This window comes from Rhipicephalus microplus, chromosome 4, assembly GCF_043290135.1.
Source record: "Rhipicephalus microplus isolate Deutch F79 chromosome 4, USDA_Rmic, whole genome shotgun sequence".
Classification (NCBI taxonomy): Eukaryota; Metazoa; Arthropoda; class Arachnida; order Ixodida; family Ixodidae; genus Rhipicephalus; species Rhipicephalus microplus.
Genome location: NC_134703.1, coordinates 112,168,116 through 112,191,023, shown reverse-complemented (window position 1 = coordinate 112,191,023; position 22,908 = coordinate 112,168,116). Strand labels below are relative to the sequence as shown.

Genomic DNA, 22,908 nt, shown 5'->3' with positions numbered 1-22,908 from the left:
CCATTAACTGATTTTATGATAAGACAAAGGCGCTTGCTACTTTGCTTCCACGAAGCAGTGCTTTTACAGCACAATCAATTGTTCCCAGTGATAATCAACATACGATGAAGGCAAGTTACGAAGAGTGAATCGATATGCTTGTATAGATGTCTATTAACAGTTTGTGTTTGTTTTTCTGCAATGTTTATATTATTGTTGTGAAAATAAAAGAAGATAATGCCTAATCCTTCCTTCTCTGGTGTCAATGGTGGTGAGTGTTTCTTCATGCATGTAGGGAGTTTGCAAGGGTTGGGTTAACTTCAGGTTTTTTTTCACTAATTTTTTTATGGTGGTAACTATAGTGGTGGACAGGAGAGTTGTCATTTCTTCGTCTAAAGTGGGATTGTGATTTTTGCTTAAGGATAATCTTGTTTAGGCATAAGCAGGTTCTGGCACTAGCTCATAATTTGCAAGCTATGCCACATACATACCTGTTACGTTATATAAAGTACCTGAACCACAGTAGCGTACATTGAATATTCTGCTTCGTTGTAAAGTATCCAATAAGAAGTTGCTATTGAAGTGCGAGCCCTGCTGTGTGATAAACTGCCTGTCACTTAAGGCATTGAACTGACAACTCTGTCTTTTTTTTTCGGATGCTTACTTGGATGGCTCAACGGAAGTGTGAACATGACTGCTGGTCGCATTTTTATTTTCTTAAGGGTGGCTGTTTAGTTGGTAGGACGTGGCTTGATGCTCCGATGTCTACTGATCAGTTTTCTTAGTGACGAATATGAATACTTAGCTGACAACTGGGACCGAGATGCGGTCCGACGAAGCCTGAGTGCCAAAACTATATCCGACACAAAAGATTAATCGGCTTCTTTCAAGATGTGGGATTATTTCGTGTAAATAATTAAAACAAAAACTGCGGGTCTATGCATAACAACTGATGTCTTAAGTACTGTACGAATATATTCTGCTCTAATCATGCTTTCGTTACGAAGCAAGAACAACACCCATTGTAACTAATACATTGTAGATCTATCCATTTTGAATGCTCTTCAGTGATGTGCCATATGAAATACCAATAACCTGCAATTAGCAAGCTCAACAGCCTACCACAACGCCGGCATTTGTAATTTATTTTGGCCATGCCTGTGAACTACCAGCGTGCGAAGTCTTTTAAGTGACCAGTGTGCACCATGAACCCCAAACTTTGGGTGGTCTCCGGCTCCTAACCCTCTACGTGGACCTGGTGTCCGGACCTTCCTCTTGCAACCATCTCTCACAAACAAATCATGCAAGCTGGTGAACTGTGAGTTAACCCTTTCCTTCCCGTTTACACATTTACATAACAGAATAATTGTGTACCTTTTCTGAATAACATGATTTTTTTTTCTTAACCCAGATAACATTTTTCACCAAGAACTGGTTTGAATACTGTTTAAAATGAATAACGGCTTCCCCTTGAGTGCCTTTTTATTAGCAAATAATCATCATGTGTAAACAAATGCCATCAGGAAATCGGAAACGAATTACTTATTCGTTCTTTCTTGCAGTGTGAATTGCCATGAAGGATTGTAGCATTCAATTACTCTCCTGTAGTGTATAGAATATGCTTTGGAAGCGTTTTAAAATTATAATATAAGAAAAGGCAGACGCAAGAGCAGGTGCATGAAACCCGTACAAATCAAAAGAAACTCTACGCCACCTAACATACCGCTACGGAACCCGCCGCCATTCTTAACATCTTTAAATTGTAGCTGCATACTACCGCAGCTTCAGGTTGTAGTGTTCACTCTTTCGCCACGCTTACTTTATTCTTTAATTTTTTCTAAGTGACATTCATATGTGGACTTCTTTTATATTCGCTATGAGGTAAATAGTTACGTTTACACTTTAACTCCGCGACATAAAATTTTAACAAAGTGAGCATTTATCAATTCTGTCTACGAAGAAACTGAATAATGCCTGCACAGCACCCAATGAAATCCTCGCCCTATGGCGCTGCGCATCTACCTTCGAAATAGTTACTGTAGCACGCCGATTCAATTTCGCACGTCAGGAGATTTGGTCCTCGTTGTATTAAGGACAATTAATAACGAACTTGCACGCTTACAGAAAGCATAGCGCCACTGAGACAATGGACAGAAAGCACACCACACACTGGCACTCTTGTCTTCATCCCTATTTTTAGTCATATTGTGACGTCTATAGTTGTGGACCAAACAGCCCAAATCAAAGCTTTATTATACAATTACCTGCTTCTTTACGTGCACCAAGTTTTCAAAAGTAAAAAATACCTGTTGTGCGATCAATGAGTATTTACCTTTTCCTTACAAATACTCCGATTTGTGAATTTCAGGGAAGACCACTGAGTTCCGGAGCCATCGATACGGTTGGTCGAGACCAGGTTGACATGGGGAACATGCAGAGCAAGTTGCTGTACGTTCTGGATGGTTCGACGGGTAATGTGAGTATCAGCTATTATTACACCAGCAGAGTCAACTAGCAGACTGCGCAGAAAGGGCTTTCGCCTGCAGGTTCTCTGACTTGCCCTTTTGAGCGTATAAAGCATAAAAGCACAGGAGGAAGATTAAAAAACTGCTACGACTGTGATTTTGCAACCGCACTTACACCCACCCGTATAGACGTGTTCATGTTCCGGCCAAGTCTGCAGATAATGTTGAAAACGGGAGAGAATGCATTGCGGCCACGATAAAACAAGATTGGCTACTTCGCGATGAGGACACTGCCACAATTATGCATATTGCAGTGGGAAGTACTGACAGGAATACTTCCTAATGTGTCTGCCCTTCTGGTATCGTGCGCCATGGTGTGGCGACGTCTTATATTCAAAAATAACCCTCCCTCCTCCAAACAAAAGGTACTGCAAATATATTTTTTTTGATTGTGTACGTTGCTTTTTGTCAACATGTCGCCATGAATGCAATTTAGAATTTTCTTGTACTTTAGCCTTTGGAAAATGCGTGTGCTAAACTGTTGGAGAAACCATCAATTTTGGAAGGATTTGTTTAACTGAAACAAAAAAAAACTTATTGATAACTTATATATAACGATTCTGACAATAAATGTGACTGGCACTCCATCGTATTTAAGTGTTCCTTCTCACTAGCTTTTCAGTACAACACAATCTGACAAGATTATAACAGATTTTTTTAACTATATACACCTTCTTTATAACGGAAAAACTGAAGCGAGACTTCCCTCACCCTGAAACAATTTGAAACATGACTTCGTTTTCGCGGATACGGGCTGCTAAATGAGGCCCCCGGAAACTTCTTCGGTTACAACGCTTGCTACCAATTCACAACATCTATAGCAATAAATGAATGAACGACGACAAAGGAGGAAAAGAGAGAAAGCGTAGCCGAGTATGTAGAGTTTAGTATAGCAAGGGGTGGAAAAGAGACAGCAAAGAGAGTAGAATCCTAGGCAAGCCCGCACCAGCTTGACACGCACCACCTTTGTTGGGACCTAACCTTGCGAGACATGTTGCAAGCTGCGCTATTATTTTTTCTGGTCACATCACCTCAAGTAAGCATCGTAGTGTATTGGGGAAACCTGCATGCATCTCCACCGTTGTAGAGTTGCATTAAGTTTCCTAGATGATCTCAGGTCTCATGCTCTAGACTTAAGCTCATTTTCTTATCTCTTCTTTCCTGTCTTTTTAAAGGAACTTTTCTGCAATAGTATTGTAGGTCACTCTCTCGACAAACGCAAAAGCGGAATTTGCTGCATACACCTCTCTCCTATACGGCATGGAGTTTACAGTGAATATACTAGAGGGAACTGTGGCCAAGTGTCTATGGAAGCTGAAAAGAATGGCGATTCAGTGAGCATTGGAATGGCGGGTAGTACGTGGATGTCCCTAGTCTTCGTACTCGCAGCTCCGTTTGGCTTCGCGAGGCCGGAATATGCTTTGATACAAAACAAAAATCAATAAACGTTCAGCTGTTACGCTTCCCCACTTTAGCCTTTCAGGCTCACTAATTATAATTGGGTCGCGAAGTTGAAGCGGTCTGTTATTTCATTTGACACAAACCCAGAACACAACAATAAACAGTCACAAGTGCACTCGAAGCCCGCAAGCACGAAGTCTAGGCAAATCCATGTACTACCCACCGTTCACATGGTCGCTGAACGGTCACAGCGCCAAAGTCGCCTCTTGTTAATTTCAAGATGCTATACAGTAGAACTATAATATTCTAAATTTCTTACCTAGTGTTATCAGCACAAGAAAATGCACTCCGTTCCAGGCTGCGAATGCGAGGGCAGTGAAGCAGTGCAGTCAGCTGACCCGAACGTGCGCGCCCAGCAGACTTCACCAAAGCAACATCGAACCAGTACAAGATTGCTAATTTAAGTTAAGATTTTACAGTAAAAAAACTTACGTAACAGCTCTTCATAGTCGGGCAGCGTTAGCCTTAAAGCCAACGCATGCGTATGTAAGGCCAACTAAAAGTAAATATAAATAGCTTTTTGCTCTCTTATAGTAGAGTACAGTGCTTTTGCTGCTAATACTTAAAATCTTGAACATATACAGCATAAAATAGTTATCTTCACTTTCAGTGCTTATACGGCCGTACATCCATCAGTGAGCTAGTAAGAAGCAGCAAATTGCCCCAGGTGGTGACTGCGCAACCATGCACAATTATGTGTTCTTAAGCTCGTAAATAGTCATTAGAAAGTTGACATTTCTATATTATTTTACTTACTATTCCGATTATCAGGCAAGAGGAAGACGTCCTCGCACCATACTTCACTTGAAGGCAAGAAATAAGTGTTCTAAAAATATTGCTTCTGTTTCCGCAGGACAATAACAGACTGGCAAATCTTAATATCGAAATTGTTACCCAAAATCTTTTAGAAACTATAAAAATATTGAAAAAGTGTTATGACTCTGTGTTTGTATATTTTTATGTGTTCACTAGCATTTTTTGTAAACCTCTTTACAAATGTTTGAATAATTTCTTAAATCACTGCTAAGTTGTATCTGCTAAAATGCTTTCACACTTTTTATGTACACACATCCTGCTAATATCTCATAGCAGTTTTCAGTATCTACTATAAATAAATAAATGAATAAATAAATAAATAAATAAATGTTTTGTAATGAATTAACCACCTATTCGTGGTGTACGGCACAGCATGCATATCACTTATTTAACCATGTTTCTCTACTTTTCAGAATCGGCAGCCAGTGGAAAGCAAGTCGGGCGAAGGTCGATTCGCTACGCTTCCAGATACCAACACTTTCAACCGTTGGAAGAACAGCCAAAGCAAGGAAGAGTCAACGGAGACCAAGAAGAAGGGATCCAAGAAATCTAGTCCGGCTTCCAGCGAGAAAAAGGTTAGCTTCATTGCTCTCCACATTAAAAATACCACTATTCATTCCTAATCTAGCCAAATAACTGAGTTGCACCCATCGTCTCTCCCTGAACTGCACCCCCAATGATTAACCAGATTGTGAATAAGCCAAATTGTGAATAAACGAGGAAGCTTGTACTACACAGTTTATGCAGTTTCCTGCACTCACCTACTCACTTCTCACATGTACAAGATATACATAGAACATCAGTTATAAACATTAGTATTACAGATGAAAATGCAGAATGCCAGATTTGTTTGTCATTGTCCCGTTTGGTGCTTTGCACTGTGCACCTTACAGACATTTGCAACCGCAGATTACTCACACTGTCGAAGGACTGAAAGCTGGGCCAGTTGGTGACCATGAATTCTAAGCACGACTACGCGGACAAAAGAGAAGGACCAAGCCGCAGCGCTGACTCACAACTGAATAGTCTTATTGGAGATCATGAACGAGAGTCACAGTTTCGCCAAAAGGGCGAAGCAATGAATGCGATAGCAATATATTAGAATATTTTACGAACCAAGGTTTCGTAAAACAATGTTAATAGTAGTAAACATGCGCTTGCTTAGTAACCAAGTTTTCTGCTGTGTGGCCACAGTAGATGACTCAAACAAGGCTCGTGCGTAGGGACGGCGTTGATGGGAAGCGCCTCTCGTGGGCAGCGCAAGCTGGTACCAAAGGTTATACATCGTGCGTCACCACTGGTGGCAGTTTGTTAGGTGTAGAGCGCATATCTATGTGGTGTAGCCCTCACTCAGGTGTGCTCGGAATGATAGTATTGCAAGACTCACATGGCGAAAGAAATTAAATTAAGACAGCAAATATAGTATTCGGTAGAAACACTGGTGAATGTAAATGAAACTCTGTTCACTCGATGACTGCGGCAACCACCTTGTGGTCACTGAAGAATGTTGGCAATGGCACGCACTGCACTCTTGAGGCAACCCTCTTTCCGAACGCAATATTTAGACACGTGTTGTTGCGTGAAGCTGGCTGTGTGACGTCAGACAGGAGGTGAAGTCCAAGTTCAGCACCGAGAAACGTTTCAAGGCACTAATTTTCGCATTGAAGTGCATTCACTTTGAAGTCTTCTGTGGTGATCACCGGCACATCCTCTTGGCACACCACACTGAAGTTGTGGAGCAAGAACTTAACGATGTCGTTCCGCGAGGTTCCCGGTGAGATGCAGACTACTGCGACGGTTAACCAGTGTAATGTTTTGACGGCACATGCATCACCACTAGTAACCTGGGGAAGCGAGTTGAGTTGGTATGGAACGATGCGCGGTGAAAGCGTTATCCCGTCGAGGCTTGCGTGAATGGCGACTCCAGCAGCTGTGCGGTTTTGCCGTTTTGCGAGGCTCATGCACTTTCATCCTGGCAGTTTGATGACAGTGTCCATCTACGTTTCTGTGAACAAATTCAATGTTATATGACCTGAGGCTGGCAGTCAACTCATTTAGATCCGATCTCACGTAACTGTACAAAACGCTTGTATAACAGAACACTGCCGTTCCAGATGCACTTTTGGCATTGTTTTTCTTGAAAGCCCAGCCCGTAGAAGATGCCGCCTGCTGTCGGGGCACAAACTACGCGCTGATCGTTACTGCGATAGCGCGGCAACCAAAAGCACCTTCCCTCTTATCCGCTCACGAGATAATCGCGCGAGCAGATGACCCCGGCCGGAAAGGCGATGATCGCTCCGAAGGAAGAGAAGGTGACCGCATCCTTCCCCGTATATAAATACATAAATATACGCATACATATACGTGGCTACGGTGGCGATGGTGACGATGACGGCAAAAACTAGCCAAGACTGTCCATATAATTTCTATCGCAATAAAAGAAAAGTTTTCACAGCCATGTGACCACTCTAAAGCAAGAAAGCGGCAAATCATCTGGCAGTTTGGATGATGGTGCATGAGCGTTTTTTTTCATCATTAAATATGTCAGCTGACCTGCTGTTTTCTTCATTTATTGTGGTCACAAGGGTGTGAGGGTTATAATCCTTTAATTGCGATAGCAAATATAGGGGACACTCTCAGCTGGATTTCGCCGCTGGCGTCAGCGTGGGTGTCGGCGTCGATGTCATGCACCGGATATGTACACGTATCTACATCTATGAAAACGCCAGAGAGAATTAAAATATCAGGAATAAGACTCCAGCACGCGGAATCGAATGTGAGACCTCCGCGTCGTGAATGCGAGGCGTTAACCACTGAGCCACCGAGAGATACCTCCTTCAACGTTTAGACAGCAAGCTATTCATATCTGCCACTTACCGCTGTTAGTGGGCATCTCGAGGGGGAGGGGGCTATCGTGTTTTCAGCATTATCAGCAAGATGGCACAGTGAGCGCGCGGTGGCTCTCATCTCTCACGCATGCTTTGCTCCGCGTAGAGAATAAGGGGGTGTACGCTCGATCACGCGCGTGGGGAGAATCGTACGTCTTGGCTAGCCTTTGAGTTTCGTCAGAACGATTCTGTTGTAGTTACCGGGTGCACAAAGGTCACTGCAATCGTTTCACAGCCTCCGTTCGCAAAGAAGGGCGCGCTTTTCAGACACAGTGAAGTAACAAATGACACGCTTATTCGCGTTAATCTGTACCTGTGAGTACGTTTCGTGCGTCCTTTGTGCGTCAGAAACGTGGGGCAAGTTTCGATCTGCTAGCCATTCTGCGCGTGACCTTCCAATTTTTTGCTATCGCGTTCATTGCTTCGCCTTTGCAGGAAAGGTGTAAGTTTTTTTTAGTTCATTTTTTCCAATAAAATATTCAGTTGCTGGTCAGTGCTGCAGCTTGCACCTTCTTTCCTTGTGTCCGCGTAGTCGTGCGCTAAGTATTTGAAGAATATTCAACCCTCCCCCCCGTAAACTGCGTAGTCAAGTAAAAGTTCAAACTTTTCGAGATACAATTCCAATGAATCATGACCCAACTTGAATATATATTTCGTGGCTTCCGGTGAATGAAAGTGAGAAAAGGTCCATCACACTTGTTTTAAGATAGTTCTAAGCAGAGTGGTTTTTGAGTCTGGTCAAAGAATGAGGGCTAAACGTTTGTCAGTGCAAATGTTGCAGACTAAATTTGAACTGGCACATAAGTTGGTGCACTGCCTTAGTGATAATGACGTCTAATATAGCGGGTTAAGTGTATTATACAACGCGCAGTTTTGTCGTGTTTGTGTTATGTGCGTTGAGTGTATTTACGGGGAATCACAAATCGCTCACTGCAGCTGCAACGTGCTGCTGCCTTATGCGGGTAAATCATAGCTATAAGTGTTTCTTCCTACGCAGTAGTAGCGGCGTTATTTCTTTGTAATTTGTCAAATGGTTATCAAACAAACGGAAAAAAAAGCGAGGGAGCGTAACAATTATATGCTTACGGTTTCAAGGTCACAAGCGTTACCCCGAAAACTTCCGGTCACCTCATTTACCAGCTCCTAACGTCGGAATTGAAAGCACGTTTTCAAGTTCTTTCCAAGGGTAAAGAAAGTCTCTCTTTCGTTTTCCACATAAAAGGAACGTGCGTAAAGTACAAGGAAATGTTCCATAATTTTTATGAAGCTCAAAAGAACATTTATTCGAATACATTCTGCCAAATAAGTGAATGAAACTGTAGAAAATCAGCGGGCTATTTTCTAAAGATCGTGTTGTCCACCGTTGCTATGAAGGCACATAGGGGAGCGAAACCAGATGTTAAGGGACTGTGTTTGTAAACATTGAAAGGCTCTGATAAAAATACAATATCTCTTATCCAAGAATCCAAAAGTAAGTTAAGTTTGTGACATCAAATTAGTGACATTACAATAACTGGAAGAAAATTACTTACTATCAGTAGCTGGAACTATGAAAATTTATTTTGTCGAATCTGACAAAGCTCAGACAAACGTGATGGGGTGAAAAATTTCTGAACAATGGACTTAGCTCTATCCATGCGTTTGACTAGCAGTATTTTCTTCAGTGCAGCCACTGTTGCTGCCCCGGGGAAGACAAGACCACCCGTCGAAACGTTGGCTCCAATGACGCGTTTCATCTTCGTTGAAGCTTGTAACTAAAACACGGTTACTGTTGCGCTCAAAGTAGCCGAGACTATAACACGGTAACACTGGGCACCGGAGCTGTTTAGGCTCGCCGCTCGTTCGTGCGGCGTTAGCAAAACCTCAGCTTGCCTTTGCATAGCCTAGATGGTTGAAGTCAGAATTCGCTAAGCCTTGCTGGTAAACGGATTGAGGCGGACGCGATCGAGACTAGTCAAGCGTAGTCTAGCAGTCCAGGCCATGTGATAGTCAATCAATAACTAATCACTGAATCAATCAATCAATCAATTATTATTATTAATATTATTATTAACAACAATATGAATAATAATAATAATAATATTATAATACTGATAGCAGCTTGGGTTTTACATTCCAAAACAGTAAAGTGTAGACGCCGTAGACAGAAGCTCCAAGAATTTCAACCATCTGATATTCTTTAACGCACACTGTCATCGCAGAGTGCTCAAACGTTTCGCTTCCATCAAAATGCCGAGGCTGGATTCGAACCCGTCACCTTCAGATCAGCAGCTGAGCACCATAACAACTGCTCCATCCCGACGGGCAGCTAATTGATAGCCGATTACTAAGACATAAATTTTTGAAAATACTTGGTCGAGCTCATAAACTTGGTCGAGCTCATCATATAGCTCAAGTGCGTCATAAACGAAGATGGCTGCTAACTCTGATCTTATAGGCGTTTGCATCGCTAATGCGAAGCTGGCTTAGTTTTCTCCAATGCTGAAGCGTTCCCGACTGTTTGACAGGCGAGTCCCCCAGCTACTGGCACGACGCAGCGCCGGCCCGACGCCCCAGCGCCTCCTCCGCCACCGCCGCCCGCGCCAATCACGCCGGGCACGTCCCGATGGCTCGACAGTTCCAAGCGAGCCGCGGAGCGCCAGCACCTCGTCCAGCAAAAGCAGCAGCAGCAGCAGCAGCAGCAGAGGGGACAGAATGACGAGCTTCCCTCGCCGCCATCGACCTTCTCGCGCGAGATGGACAAGTTCCGAAGCTCCGTGGCTGGGCCGTCCGATGACGATTCGCAGCAGCCGCAGCAACAAGAAGGCCAGGATGCCTACGGCACCAACACATTCACCAAGAAAAGGTACGTGAATACTCTATGTTTCTGAGCTGAATTCAAACGAAAAAACACCTCTGAATGAATGAGTATGCTGTCCGTTAAAATTGGGACCAGGTCCGGAGCGGTAGCCTACACAAATAAACAATCAAAGGGTTACTTGTGCATTCATCTAAGACCACCCGAAGGCGAGATCTTTTTTGTCTTCATTTGGTGTATTAATCCTGCTGCGCCACCTATCAAAAGTTTTCTGTACCTGACGCGATCTTGTGTTGCCTCCTGGATTGGTGTCGTTGCTAGCTTTCTGCGCATAACCTGGCTTCACACTGCCTCAGTGATCCGCCTATAAAGATTCAAGTAACCACGAATTTTCCTCTAAAAGAATTTACTGATTGATATGTGGGGTTTAACGTCCTAAAACCACTATATAATTATGAGAGACGCTGTAGTGGAGGGCTCCGGAAATGTCGACAATCTATGGTTTTATAACACGCACCCAAGTCTGAGCTCACGGGCCTGCAACATTTTCACCTCCATTGAAAAAGCAGCCGTCGGAACCGGGATTCGATCCCGCAACCTGCGGGTCAGCAGCCAAGTACCGTTCCTATAAATCCACTACAGAGAACTATTGCATTAGTGTCTATGGGAGCCGCAACGCAAGGTGCTTCAGCGAGCATGGGAATGATAAGTAGTACACGGATTGTCCCTACTTTGTACTTGCGGCTCCGGTTGGCTTCACATGGCCTAAAGCTGCGTTACCAAAAAACCGAAAATAAGAAAAATTATAATAGTTGCATTTCAGTATCTTGACCTTTTAGGCTAACCATCTCAAATCTGCTCATGAAGTTCAGAACTGTTGGTTCTATCATTCGAAACAATGGAAAGCCACTAGAGTAAAAGAAGCCATTAATGCGTTCGAAACAGGCAAGTACGAAGACTATACCACCCATCATTCTCATGGTCACTGAACGATCGCAGTGACAGAGTCCCCTCTAGTTAATTTGAAGAAACTTTATGCAAACGGTGATGCTATGCGAAGACATCACTTGTTGTGACGTCCTGACGACGTAACAAATTTAGCGGATCTGTGATGTCATGACGCCTTCATCACGTGATGGCGATTTTCTTGTATCACTCATGTTGGAGCGTATGTCACCAGACATCTGTCAGTTCTCGCGTTTGATGGGGCATCTAAGGTTCCCGCATTATTATACAAAAGACTGCCCATTCATATGGAGACAAATTATGAGTGGCAAACATGCAGGAAGAGTGAGGAATGAATTGACGGTGTTACATGTCATTATTAAACTATACAATTCAAGCAAATTCATGAAGATACACGATGTCTGTTCCAGCACCATCTCTGAGGCGGGCCGCTCGTACGACGAGACGACCATCCGGCCCGCAGTGAAGAGGCTGCGGCCCCCCGAGGCACCCGACGACGACGCCGTGCCAAGCACTTCACGAGGCGGAGGCGGGGACAATATTAAAGATGTGAGTAAAGTGTCTACGCGCTCAATGTGAACGATGCGCGTAAACTTGCAGCCCCGCCTTTGTAAGAGTTCCGATTGAGTTATCTGGACGCAAATCGTCAACATCCCTTCTGCATTTACACTTTTTATTTTTAAATCCTCGTCAAAATTCGTATTTCTGCACCTCGCGCAGGTCATCACACGTGATGGAAGAAAGGAAGGATCACACGCCGCGCATAAGGTGATCACACGTGATGGAAGAAAGGAAAACAGCAGAATAAGGACAGGGCAGAGATGCTAACCAGCATGGCATAACTGGTATAATACCCTGCACAGGGAGAAAATATGAGAGAGAGTGAAAGGAAAAATAGAAAGAGAGAAGGAGCGCACTCACGCACACACCTGACGTCACAGAGGCGTGTGGCAGTTTTTAAAATACTCTTATCACGTGTAGCTCAGAAAGCCGGCTACTGATGGGTTCTGTGTCATGCGCTTATCAGAATGGAGTTAGTGTGGCCTGTGTATTAAAATCTCCAAAAGGCGCTCAGCTGCGGCTCCATAATGGTAGACAGTGAGCCACATCGTTGAAAATTAACATTCTTTTATGTGTCTTTTAAATAAATTAAGACTTTTTCGAATTCTGAAGCATAGTTCTGCATTAGGGCTAGATTAGCCGCCTTTCAGACACCCCCTGAGTGTCACAGTAATGCAAATAACCTTCATCTATAACGAAATGATATTGTGACCTTCTACGCGACAGCTGTAACGTGCGGAATTCGAAGAAAGAAGAGGCCTACTGCACGTTGTTTGCGACGGGGATACCGACAGCATCACAGCTCCTCCTCCTACTCTCGTTCCACCCCTTTCCCGTAAAGCTTTTGTCTACGATTTGATATTTAGCATGAAACAACTAAAAAAAACATTGGCCTATCCAGCACCCACTCAGTCAAGTATTAATTTCTGTTTGCGTCATTTTCGTGTTCTCATTATTCTTGAAGCTAACTCGTTGGAAGCAGGCATCTCTTAAAATGTGTTGATATCGAATTTAAAAGCTACAGCAACACACATTTCAAAGGATCTCAGCTTGTGATATACACCAGGACCGGACGTTTCAGCTCCGATGGTTAGCATCCGTGCTGAGTGCGTGCAATGTTTTGCGCGTAAGAACTCATTTCGCCTAATCGCTTCTCAAGAAAAGCATCAGTGTACACTAAGGCAAAACATGGGTCAAGATCTTCTCACTGCGATGACTGCTGCGTTTCACGAACGAATCAGGCGCTTCCCTTTTTTTATCTGCACTGTAAGCTCAGAAAGCAACACCCACACATCCACGCAGTCACTCGCATATAGCAACGTCACACTGATCTCTAACAAAATAAGGCCTGGAGTATCCCGTGAATTAGAACTTGCGAGCATTAATGATGTTTAGACATCTCCTAATCTCTTCATGCCAAGAGACGATGAGCTATCTGAGAGACGACCAATTTGCAGAAGCGGTTAATCCGGCATCGTAAACGAAGGCTTAATTGACCCTTCGGTCAATACTTGTTGTTTGTGCATTGCTTGGTGCCGTCTTTCTCTCGTTTGTAATTATCTACACTGGGTGGTTGCAAATAGCCTGAAGCAATCTGCTACGGCACTTTAACCCTGATAAACAAAGTTTTACACTTCCCACGAAACATATAATCGAATAAATATTAGCTTCATAGCTTGCTGCAATCACACATGGTGCGATTGCTTTTATCTGGTTAAAACGGGTCTTTTATTGTATACGTTTTCTTTTATAAAAGTGTAATTTGTAATGTGTGTGATGTGTATGAATGTTTGATGTGTAATTATTGTGTAGTGTGTTATAAGGCACATGGTACGCGCCCTAGAGGAACTACATATATCCTAATTTCTTGTCCAGGGAGAGAAAAAACATTTGAATTTAGCCAGAATTGTAACAAGATAGCATAGAACACGTAATTGTTTTAAATATTGCAAGCAATTCGTCACTGTGAAAACCAGTGAAGTTTTTCACCTCACGATACGGAGGTGACTAAAAATTAAACAGCGTAGCCAATCGTAAAATCATGCAACTCAGTCCGGAATGTCTGCGAACAACTATTTTTTAGCGTGTTATTTGAAGTTTTTATACGAGAAGGATAGTACTTACATATTTTTTTATTCATTTCTAGTTTCTCGACACGCATATTTATGGCTGACCTACCTCCCAATCATAATCGGCGTATGGCACCGGCGTGTCCAATTCGTCACATTTAGGGGACCGGTTCTGAGAAGTGGGGTACCATACGATTGCCTTCTATCACACATACGTGTTTTTTGAAGACGATAGTCTTTCTTGGCGACCTTCGACGCAAAACTTTTATGTATGTCTGTCTATCTGTCTGTCTGTACATTTGTCTGTTTCTCCACCCTTAACAAAGTCCCAAACGGCCAACCTTATCCGCAGCGCTCACCAATACTGCTCAAGATTCAGCGTTAACACTTGTTCGATTGTCAGTTAGAGAAAGAGAGAAATGAATAAAAGGAAGAGACAGGGAGGTTAACATAGTAGAACTGGTTTGCTACCCTGTACAGGGGTGGGGAAATAAAGGTCGGAAAAAGGGTAGATATAGAGAGATATAAAAAACATTCTAAAAAAACTTTCATGCACACACATGCAGGGCGCTCCGATCAATTATTGCGCATATCCTAGGCACCAAAACAAGTCAATATTTGGTATGAGTGTCTTTTTACAAGAAAAGGCATACATAAGTAATTCTAAGGACCGTAGCGTTTATCACGTTGCGCTGACAATGCAACGCTTGCACGAAAAGGTGTAGCCAACGCTTTGCTAAGACTAGCTGAGACGACACGGTGGTGGCACCTACCCGTCGCCTTGCGTTCTACACCTTATCGCCTCCGACACGGGCGCGCACGCCGCGCGCTTCTTTTTCTAAGATAACTGCCAGATAGTGCTCATGTCTCATGTGTGACGTGACCTGATGCGCTCGTTCGCCTCCGCTGCACACTCGAGGCACTCTAACGTAGCGCCTCCAGAATACCATACACCGATTTTCTTGCGCAAAACATTAAATAAACATTTTGTTAACTCTCTCCAGACGCAAGACTATCGTCTTTCGATGACATTTGCAGTGTAACATGTAGATACGGGGCCAATTTTTTTCTTTTTGACGCGCAGTAAATATACGCAGAACCCTAGCTTCATAAATCCCCAACGTTCATGAAGAAAACGATTTACGCCGAACAAAGAGACACTCAGAGATAGACGAGCCGTCGAAATAAGATACAGCTACTTACAGGCATGTCACGTAAATAACCAGCTAACCATGCATAAACTGAGTTTGCTTAATATTGGTGGCAGTTTTTCACCAAGGGGTGAAGTAAAAAAACCTAATCCAGCGCACTCGGAAACCAGGGGTGTAATTAGGCTGCTGTGTTCAGTGATACGCTCACATTGTATCAAGTTCGTTCCTCAAAAATTCATTTTCGTGCTCTTCAAATTTAATGTAGAGTATGCTGCAGCACATGAATAAATAAGTTAAACTTAATAGAAATCTGTGAAGTAACACTGCGCCAAACTTGGGATAATAATTTAAACAACAAGAATGACCAGAGCTTGAATTGTGGATCTTCATTTGATTCTGTCTGTTAATTCAAAGTTATTGACGAGCCAACATACCCTTCTTGTCACTTTAAATAAAACTACGTTTCTGAACACATCATTGTGAGTTTTATTGTGCTTTTTGTGGTTCACAGGCTCCCCTGAAACATTACGGCTGCTACACACTCGATACTATCATTTTGACGAAAGTATGGCTAATCTATAAGAAAAATAAGTATGTCCTGCATTGTGGAATATCTAGCGTGCATGATTTATCGAGAGGTTTTCGCTCGAATAAATATTTTTCTTGTAGCACTGATGAAAATGTAGAGTCCTCAAGCATGTTTCACGTTGTGAATGCAGCCCACCAGAGCTGCTGACTCTGAAGTCGCCAAGGCCTCTATAATACTCCTCTATTACCCTCCACCTTTGAATCGAAGGCATCCGCCCGGCTGTCTAAAACCCACGCACAAGGCCGTAGAAGGCCAATGCAGTCGACTTCTCTGCTGCCATTGCGTTTCTACGCTTCGTTTTCCTGCGTGGCGCGATTTCTACAGGAAAGATTTCAATCTGATTCTTTTCAGGAAAACAGCCGCTGTGATGAGTCCGGAAATGACGTTGGCCCATCAGCTAGTCCAATGCAGGGTCTTCGTGCCGACGCCTCGAGGACGCGAAGGGTAAATCACTTGTTTTCCCATCAACCCGTTCGGGCCCTATCGGTTCTAGCGTCTTTCTATTTCGGTGCCCTATTTTCGTCGGTGCGTCTGAGACTTACGCGCGAGTTACAGTACGATCCATGCGCCCGGTTCAGGCGGCACACTCAGTCGGTGAGATTGCATATTGAAATCCGCGACGCTTTCCGTATCCAGCTGAGACCCCTGCGGACCTTGAGAGCAGAGTATACGCACCGAATAAATCCCACCCTGACGGGGGACTATGCAAAACAACACATTGTTTCTAAAAACAACGGCTGTAGCACCAGCGAGGGCAATAAACCTTGCTTCAATATATCTGAGGAATGTTTCAGCCGTCATCTTAGAGTTTGGATCCAACTTCAATCGATATATTTACGGTGCTGGTGGTGTTTCACTTTGATGCACGGTGCCTTTCGGTGGCCTACGTGCCCGCCCTAACCTTCCTTCCTCACTATCTGCTTTAAAAATTAATTCTTAACTCTAAGTGATTTTTTTCTGCCGTGGTATTTTGCTCTCTCCGGACATCGATCAATACGAATTGTGTATAGCGATACATTAAAAAAAACAAAATAACATGGTTCACTTTTTGTCTTAAAATCGGCATAACACCAAAGTAAGTCGTCTCCTTACAGAAGTAGTTTAGTGCTTCCGGTACATTGATATAAGAGAGCTTATTGAATGTCTGTTGTTGTTTGAGAACTAAATTCCTTTTTCGCGAATGCATCTATGTTGACGCTTAGCGATGCATCTCCATCCCGACCACTAACGACCATCATTAATGAATTATTAATGAGTAAACATCCCCTTGTGGGTATAGATACCTATAGTAGCAGTAGCTATCTGTGGTGAGAGCGGCAACAAATAAAGCGGTCTGACCACCAGAAGAGTGTGACTGATTGTACGCAAAACTTGAGATAGGATCGCCTCCTCTCGCAGCCTACGCCACTGCCTGATTAGAGGGGAACGCAACTCGCAACGAATGGCCTAAATAATATTGCCCGTATCGTAAATACTTTGTACTATAATTTCATTAACATAGTGCATTGCAAAACATGTCTGCCACGCACCCTTATGTTAACTTTGTTACCTCACATATTTCTTGTTGTCGTGTTCTTGCTTTTTTGAAGATTTTTTTTTCATTTTTCTTACATGCAGACTTCCAAGTCCGGCTCGTCGACAGGAGACTCGGATGTCGTTGCACGACCTTTTTAGAACTCTTCGGTGGAGAACGTGTCTACATTCCGCGAATACACCAGATTACGACGATTGGCACATTAATCCTAATCAGATTAATTAACGATGAATCATTACCGAGGTGTCCATTTCGCATATATAAGAGAAGGTTTTCTTTTTTTCATATGTTTCGCGCCAATTTAGACGACTGTGCCTTGCTCAAAACGTTTCCAACCCCTAGGGTGTTCTTCCTTGAAGCTATGCAACTTTTTAATGTTCCCACCTCATAACCTCTCCTTGTGTGATTGTTGTGGCTTACAAGAGTCCCATACAAAGGTGACTATGGATGCTAGTACTGCGATACCTGCTGACAATTATCTAATGAGTATCGCTATAACGTTAGCCGCCTTCTTTTTGCCTCACCTGTAAACTCACCGCCACTGAGATTAGAAGATGCCTAGTTTATTTTTTGTTTTCATTTGAGCGCATTCCACGGCTATCTTGTACTCGTCGCTGTGTGCTCGTCTTTTCTGACAGTTTCGTTTTGCTTCTACAAAAACTTAGGCTTGCCATAAGATTCGATCACACGTGCACCATTGTTTTTGTCAGAAAGTGCTTGTACATAATATAGACTATCATTGCCTTGTTCTATTGTATCATAAATGTAACCGGAATGTGCATATGTAATTACAAGATGCCTAGTTTATATATTTTTTTCCATTTGAGTGCTTGTCACGGCTAGCTTGCACTGTGTTGTTTCTATCAATATAGCTATTTCTTTCTTGTACGAACTGAGAAAATCAAGTTTTGGCAATATTTGTTGGGAGTCTTAGCTGCTTAGTTAAAGTACGACTAGCCCGACACTAAGCCTTTCACCAGGATGCCGTCACTAATACTAGGGCCGTACGTTATGGCACGGAAATAATTCGCCGCACTTGCATGCCTTGCAAAGAGGGCCTTCTCTGTAAATAGTATTGATCTAATGCTCTCTTTGTTTAGGTGTTCAAGATGCCACCGAATTGTTATTTGTTTGTTTTTTACGCAACGAGGTGAGATAACACATGCCAGCTGCTCATATTATTTTTTGTGGCGTATTTCCCGGCCCATCATTATTTTGACAGATCCCCTGCTAACCGTGAGAACAAGTGAATAAAGATATGTTTTACAAGGAAACCTTGAATTGTTGAGTCGTCTTAGAAGTGAGAGTCCAGTTATTACCCTGCACTCTCACTCACTTGACAGTGCATGCTTAGTTATTGTGGAACACCTTGAACAGCGTTCCGCATTTTAGATTGCCGTGTACCGCAAAAATGCTTCTAATTAGTAATCAATTGAAGCGAATGTGACGTTTTGAGTGGTGGTTTCAAAACCAGAAAGAAAGAGAAAAGGGAACTCTGAAACCATCTGTATCAAAGTGCAACAACTCAGCTGTAGCTGGCAAGGCAAGAGATAAAGAGGGCATGAACAAGATAGGAAGAAATGTAATAAAATGGGCGATGATTAGAGAAGTCCACTGGTGGGGCCCCGATCAGCCGTCGAAGAGAGGACATCGCGGAGGAGGCAACCGTAAGCCAAGAAATCCGCCGAGTGTCTGCCTCCCTCTGCGACTGAAGAAATAGCCCCGCTCATGCACTGGGCAATGCTTTCCGGAGACGTCCTGCTCATGACGTCAGTCTAGAGTACGCACCCATTGGGGCTTGCTTGCATGCATCCGCCCTTGAGGAGGAAACGCCGCTTACTTCTAAAGTCGGAACCGACTGTTGGTGGGTTGCGGTTGCCAAACACTTACAAAGGTGCGTGTCGTTTCACTCTTACTTAAACGTACGTGGGATAAGTCTCAAAGATAGTCTATGATAGGCCAGTATATCTTTGCTGCTGAAGAAAATAACAAGCTATCAAGCATAATTACGGCGAGATAGTACTTGGCGATTCGATCAGTTGTCAGCGTAAAACACGCCAACTAAGACAGAGAGAGATAAAGATGAAAGTAAAGGCAGGGAGGTTAACCAGACACACATACGGTTTGCTACCCTGCACTGGGCAAGGAATGAAGGGGAGAAAAGAGGTTGCAGAGAGATAAGAAAAAAGTCCGAATAGAATATGTATTTGAGGAATTACTACCAACACATACTTATGTACTCGCAATGCGCGCCCATCCACTTGAAGTCCCTCTTCGTTCTCCGTCGATGAAATTGTTAATCCGTGTAAAAGCCATTGAAAGGTGTCTTAGATGAAAAGGACAAAAATAATGGTGGTTGAAAACACCCTATACAATCGTAACGAAGTACCCAATTCACTAGGAGTTTTGAGATACTTAAAATTTAAGAAAGCGGCTCTCAAAGCTATCCAACGTTGACTTTCCACCACTCTAACGTCATTACTGCGACGCAGGTACCGAAAAATTTGCTGCAAGAACACATGTTGAGGCCGAGTTTCGGATGTCCTGATGATTTACGAGCTTGACGTCAATAAATTGTAATTGCTATGTTATTACGTGCAAAAGCCACGAATATGATTATGAGGCTGGCCGTAGTGGCGTGACCGCGAGGCAAAAAAAAAAAGCCTCTTTAACGAGAGCCCAAATCTGAGTACATTCCGTACCCGCATCTTTTGCTTTTCACCGAGACACCCAACCATAGAAATTACCACAGCTTGTGCACCTAACGTCAACACTGTACGGTTGCTCATTATAGCGAAGGGTGAAGTAGTGCACCTCTGAAGAGGACGACAAATGGGGCAAGAAAGACACGATACTCGCACCTAAATTTATAGATAGATAGATAGATAGATAGATAGAAAGATAGATAGATAGATAGATAGATAGATAGATAGATAGATAGATAGATAAATAGATAGATAGATAGATAGATAGATAGATAGATAGATAGATAGATAGATAGATAGATAGATAGATAGATAGATAGATAGATAGATAGATAGATAGATAGATAGATAGATAGATAGATAAATAGATAGATAGATAGATAGATAGATAGATAGATAGATAGATAGATAGATAGATAGATAGATAGATAGATAGATAGATAGATAGATAGATAGATAGATAGATAGATAGATAGATAGATAGATAGATAGATAGATAGATAGATAGATAGATAGATAGATAGATAGATAGATGCGCACTCACACGCCACCAGTGACACCTCAGTGAAACTAACAAACAGTCAAAAGCATTCCCATCAAATAACAAACTTAGTGCACACTAAAGCGATAGGACGACGCATGTGCAGCTCAGACACTTGAGAAATGGATAAATACCTACAGTCGAGAATGGCAGCCTGATAAGACGGATTACAACCTTACACGCGCTTCAAATGGAGGTCGAAATTGGTATCATGACGGAAAGTGAAGACGATTGAAAGCACTACAAAAGCAGTTTTATGTACTTACAACGAATCACATTCCGGAACGGTGTCTTGCCGATAACTAAGTGAAGCCCATAATTGATAAATGCAACCTCCCTTTTCCTTTTTTAGCGTCAAAAGTGCACTAGTTCACCATATGGTACAATCATCAGTAACCAACTAGCTTAACTTCCAAATCTTTTAGGGGGGGGGGGGAGCTATTGAGTAACACCAATAATATTATCAGGGCCTTAAAGCCGCAATACAGTGACGCAATTATGCTGGACGCCGTAGTGGAGGGCTCAAATAATTTCAACCATCTGTTGTTCCTCAACGTGCACCGTACACGCCAGCCTCTACCATTTCTCCTTCATCGAAATGCGGCTGGCGTGGCCGGGTTGGAACTTGTGACCATTGCGTCAGCAGCCGAGCACTGAGCCACTGCTTCACCGCGGCGGACTAGGTAGTAGTTATACCTCTTGGTCGTTTCCTTAACAGAGTTCTACCTCGTGGTTTAATTTTCAAATGTATTCGTGCATACATATTTATTCCAATCTTCTTGTCGCACGTTGAAAAAAAAAATGCCGTAAAAATAGGTTGAAGCCACCATGAATTAGGTAGGCTTGATAATGAAAGAAATTCAACGATTTTGTCTGCCAAAGCACTTTTACTAACATTTGTTAGTCAGCTGCCAAGTTGATGCAGTGGCTTTGGTGCTCGATGCTGGCCCGGAGGCCGCGGGTTTGATTCCGGGAGCGACGGTTGCAATTTTGATGGAAGGTAAATATTAGACTCTCGTTTACCCGAATTTCGGTGTACGTAAAAGAACCCGGCGTGGCTAAATATTCGGGAGCCCTCAATGGCGTGCCTTATAATTATGTAGTGGTTATGTATGGCACGTAAGACCCCAGAAATTATTGTTATTATCAACCTTCGTGAGCGACCCAGAGACCGCTCTGTTTGCAGCATTGTCAGAATGTGCTGGACGGGAAGGGTGGACCAAAATGAAAAAGAAAAAAAATCACAGCATATCCACGGAGTGAATGATGATGAGTAGGGCGAAGCATCCGTCAGCCCATTCATGCCTCCGTCCGTCCGTTCGTTCTTGTTGCGTCCGTCTGCGCGACCATCCGTGCGTACATCCGTCCACCCGTCCGTCTTTCCATGCGTCCATCCGTGAGTCCGTCCATCCATCTGTCTGTCTCTTCTTGCGTCCATCCGTCCGTCCATCTGCTAGTCTGTCCGTTCGTCCGTCCGTTCGTGCGTCCAGCTAGTGAACACTCCAAGTACCGCCATCTACCATCTCGCATCCCCTGTGACACATACCCGCTCCAAAGTGGGTATGTGCCACCTGTGGCTACGTACTACTGCATACATACAAGGGATGGACAGACCCACGCCTTAAGGAGCTTCGCCCCTAAAAAGTTGAGCGAATAATAGCTCCTGAACTTGTCTAAATTTTTTGCCTTTTCTTTAAATTTCATGTGTTCAGCTGACGCGTCGGGAGCTTACACACTAAGTCCAATCAACTTGGTCACGCGTGCATTCATGATGGGCCGCTAACAGAGTCGACATCGAGAATTCCGATGAACCGCGAAAGACAAGCGTTATCATTTTATATCGTGTCCTCACACAGACCACACTTTCTGCATCTGCAATGCCAGGAATGTTCCTCTCGTCTGTTTACATGCGCGGAAGTGGAAATTGCTGCTTCTGCCGGACATGCCTCGTGATTAAGGAAGCACTAAACGAAGCACTCTGCTTCATGTGAGAACGTTGGCAATGTCAGACAAGCGTTACCGCTGTGCCTCACTTTCCGGGTGCAAGCCGTTTGCATTTTGCGGCAGAAAGTCTTGCTTTCTTAGTAACACGGCCGTGCTACAAGTGATTTGTTTCAATGTTTAACAAATATGAATACATCGTGCCCGTCTTCCAGCCGAGCAGGTAAGTGCTCTTGCTACACTTTCAATTGCTGTAGCGATCAGTTCAGTAGAACATTACCAAAATACGCTAGGTATTCATGTTTGCACCTTATGTTCAACGAGAAAGTATTCTCGGTTGTTTACTACCGGAGACCAAACTACAATCAGGCGGGTCCGCGAGACT

The 22,908-nt window shown here is 43.3% G+C and overlaps 1 protein-coding gene across 7 annotated transcripts in view; it reads left to right on the top strand.

The window, feature by feature from the left end:
- Positions 1-18,610, top strand: part of LOC119172825 (uncharacterized) — a 246,908-nt gene extending 228,298 nt beyond the window's left edge. For 6 of the 7 annotated variants that reach the window (XM_075893505.1, XM_075893504.1, XM_075893502.1 and 3 more), the window contains 6 exons: positions 2,348-2,455; positions 5,195-5,356; positions 10,177-10,514; positions 11,843-11,981; positions 16,154-16,246; positions 17,420-18,610. In XM_075893505.1, coding sequence (XP_075749620.1) covers positions 2,348-2,455; positions 5,195-5,356; positions 10,177-10,514; positions 11,843-11,981; positions 16,154-16,246; positions 17,420-17,476 — 897 coding nt within the window. In that variant the 3' untranslated portion in view covers positions 17,477-18,610. The remainder of the gene's footprint in view (positions 1-2,347; positions 2,456-5,194; positions 5,357-10,176; positions 10,515-11,842; positions 11,982-16,153; positions 16,247-17,419) is intronic. The other variant, XM_075893503.1, reaches the window with a different exon arrangement.
- Positions 18,611-22,908: the final 4,298 nt, after the last annotated feature.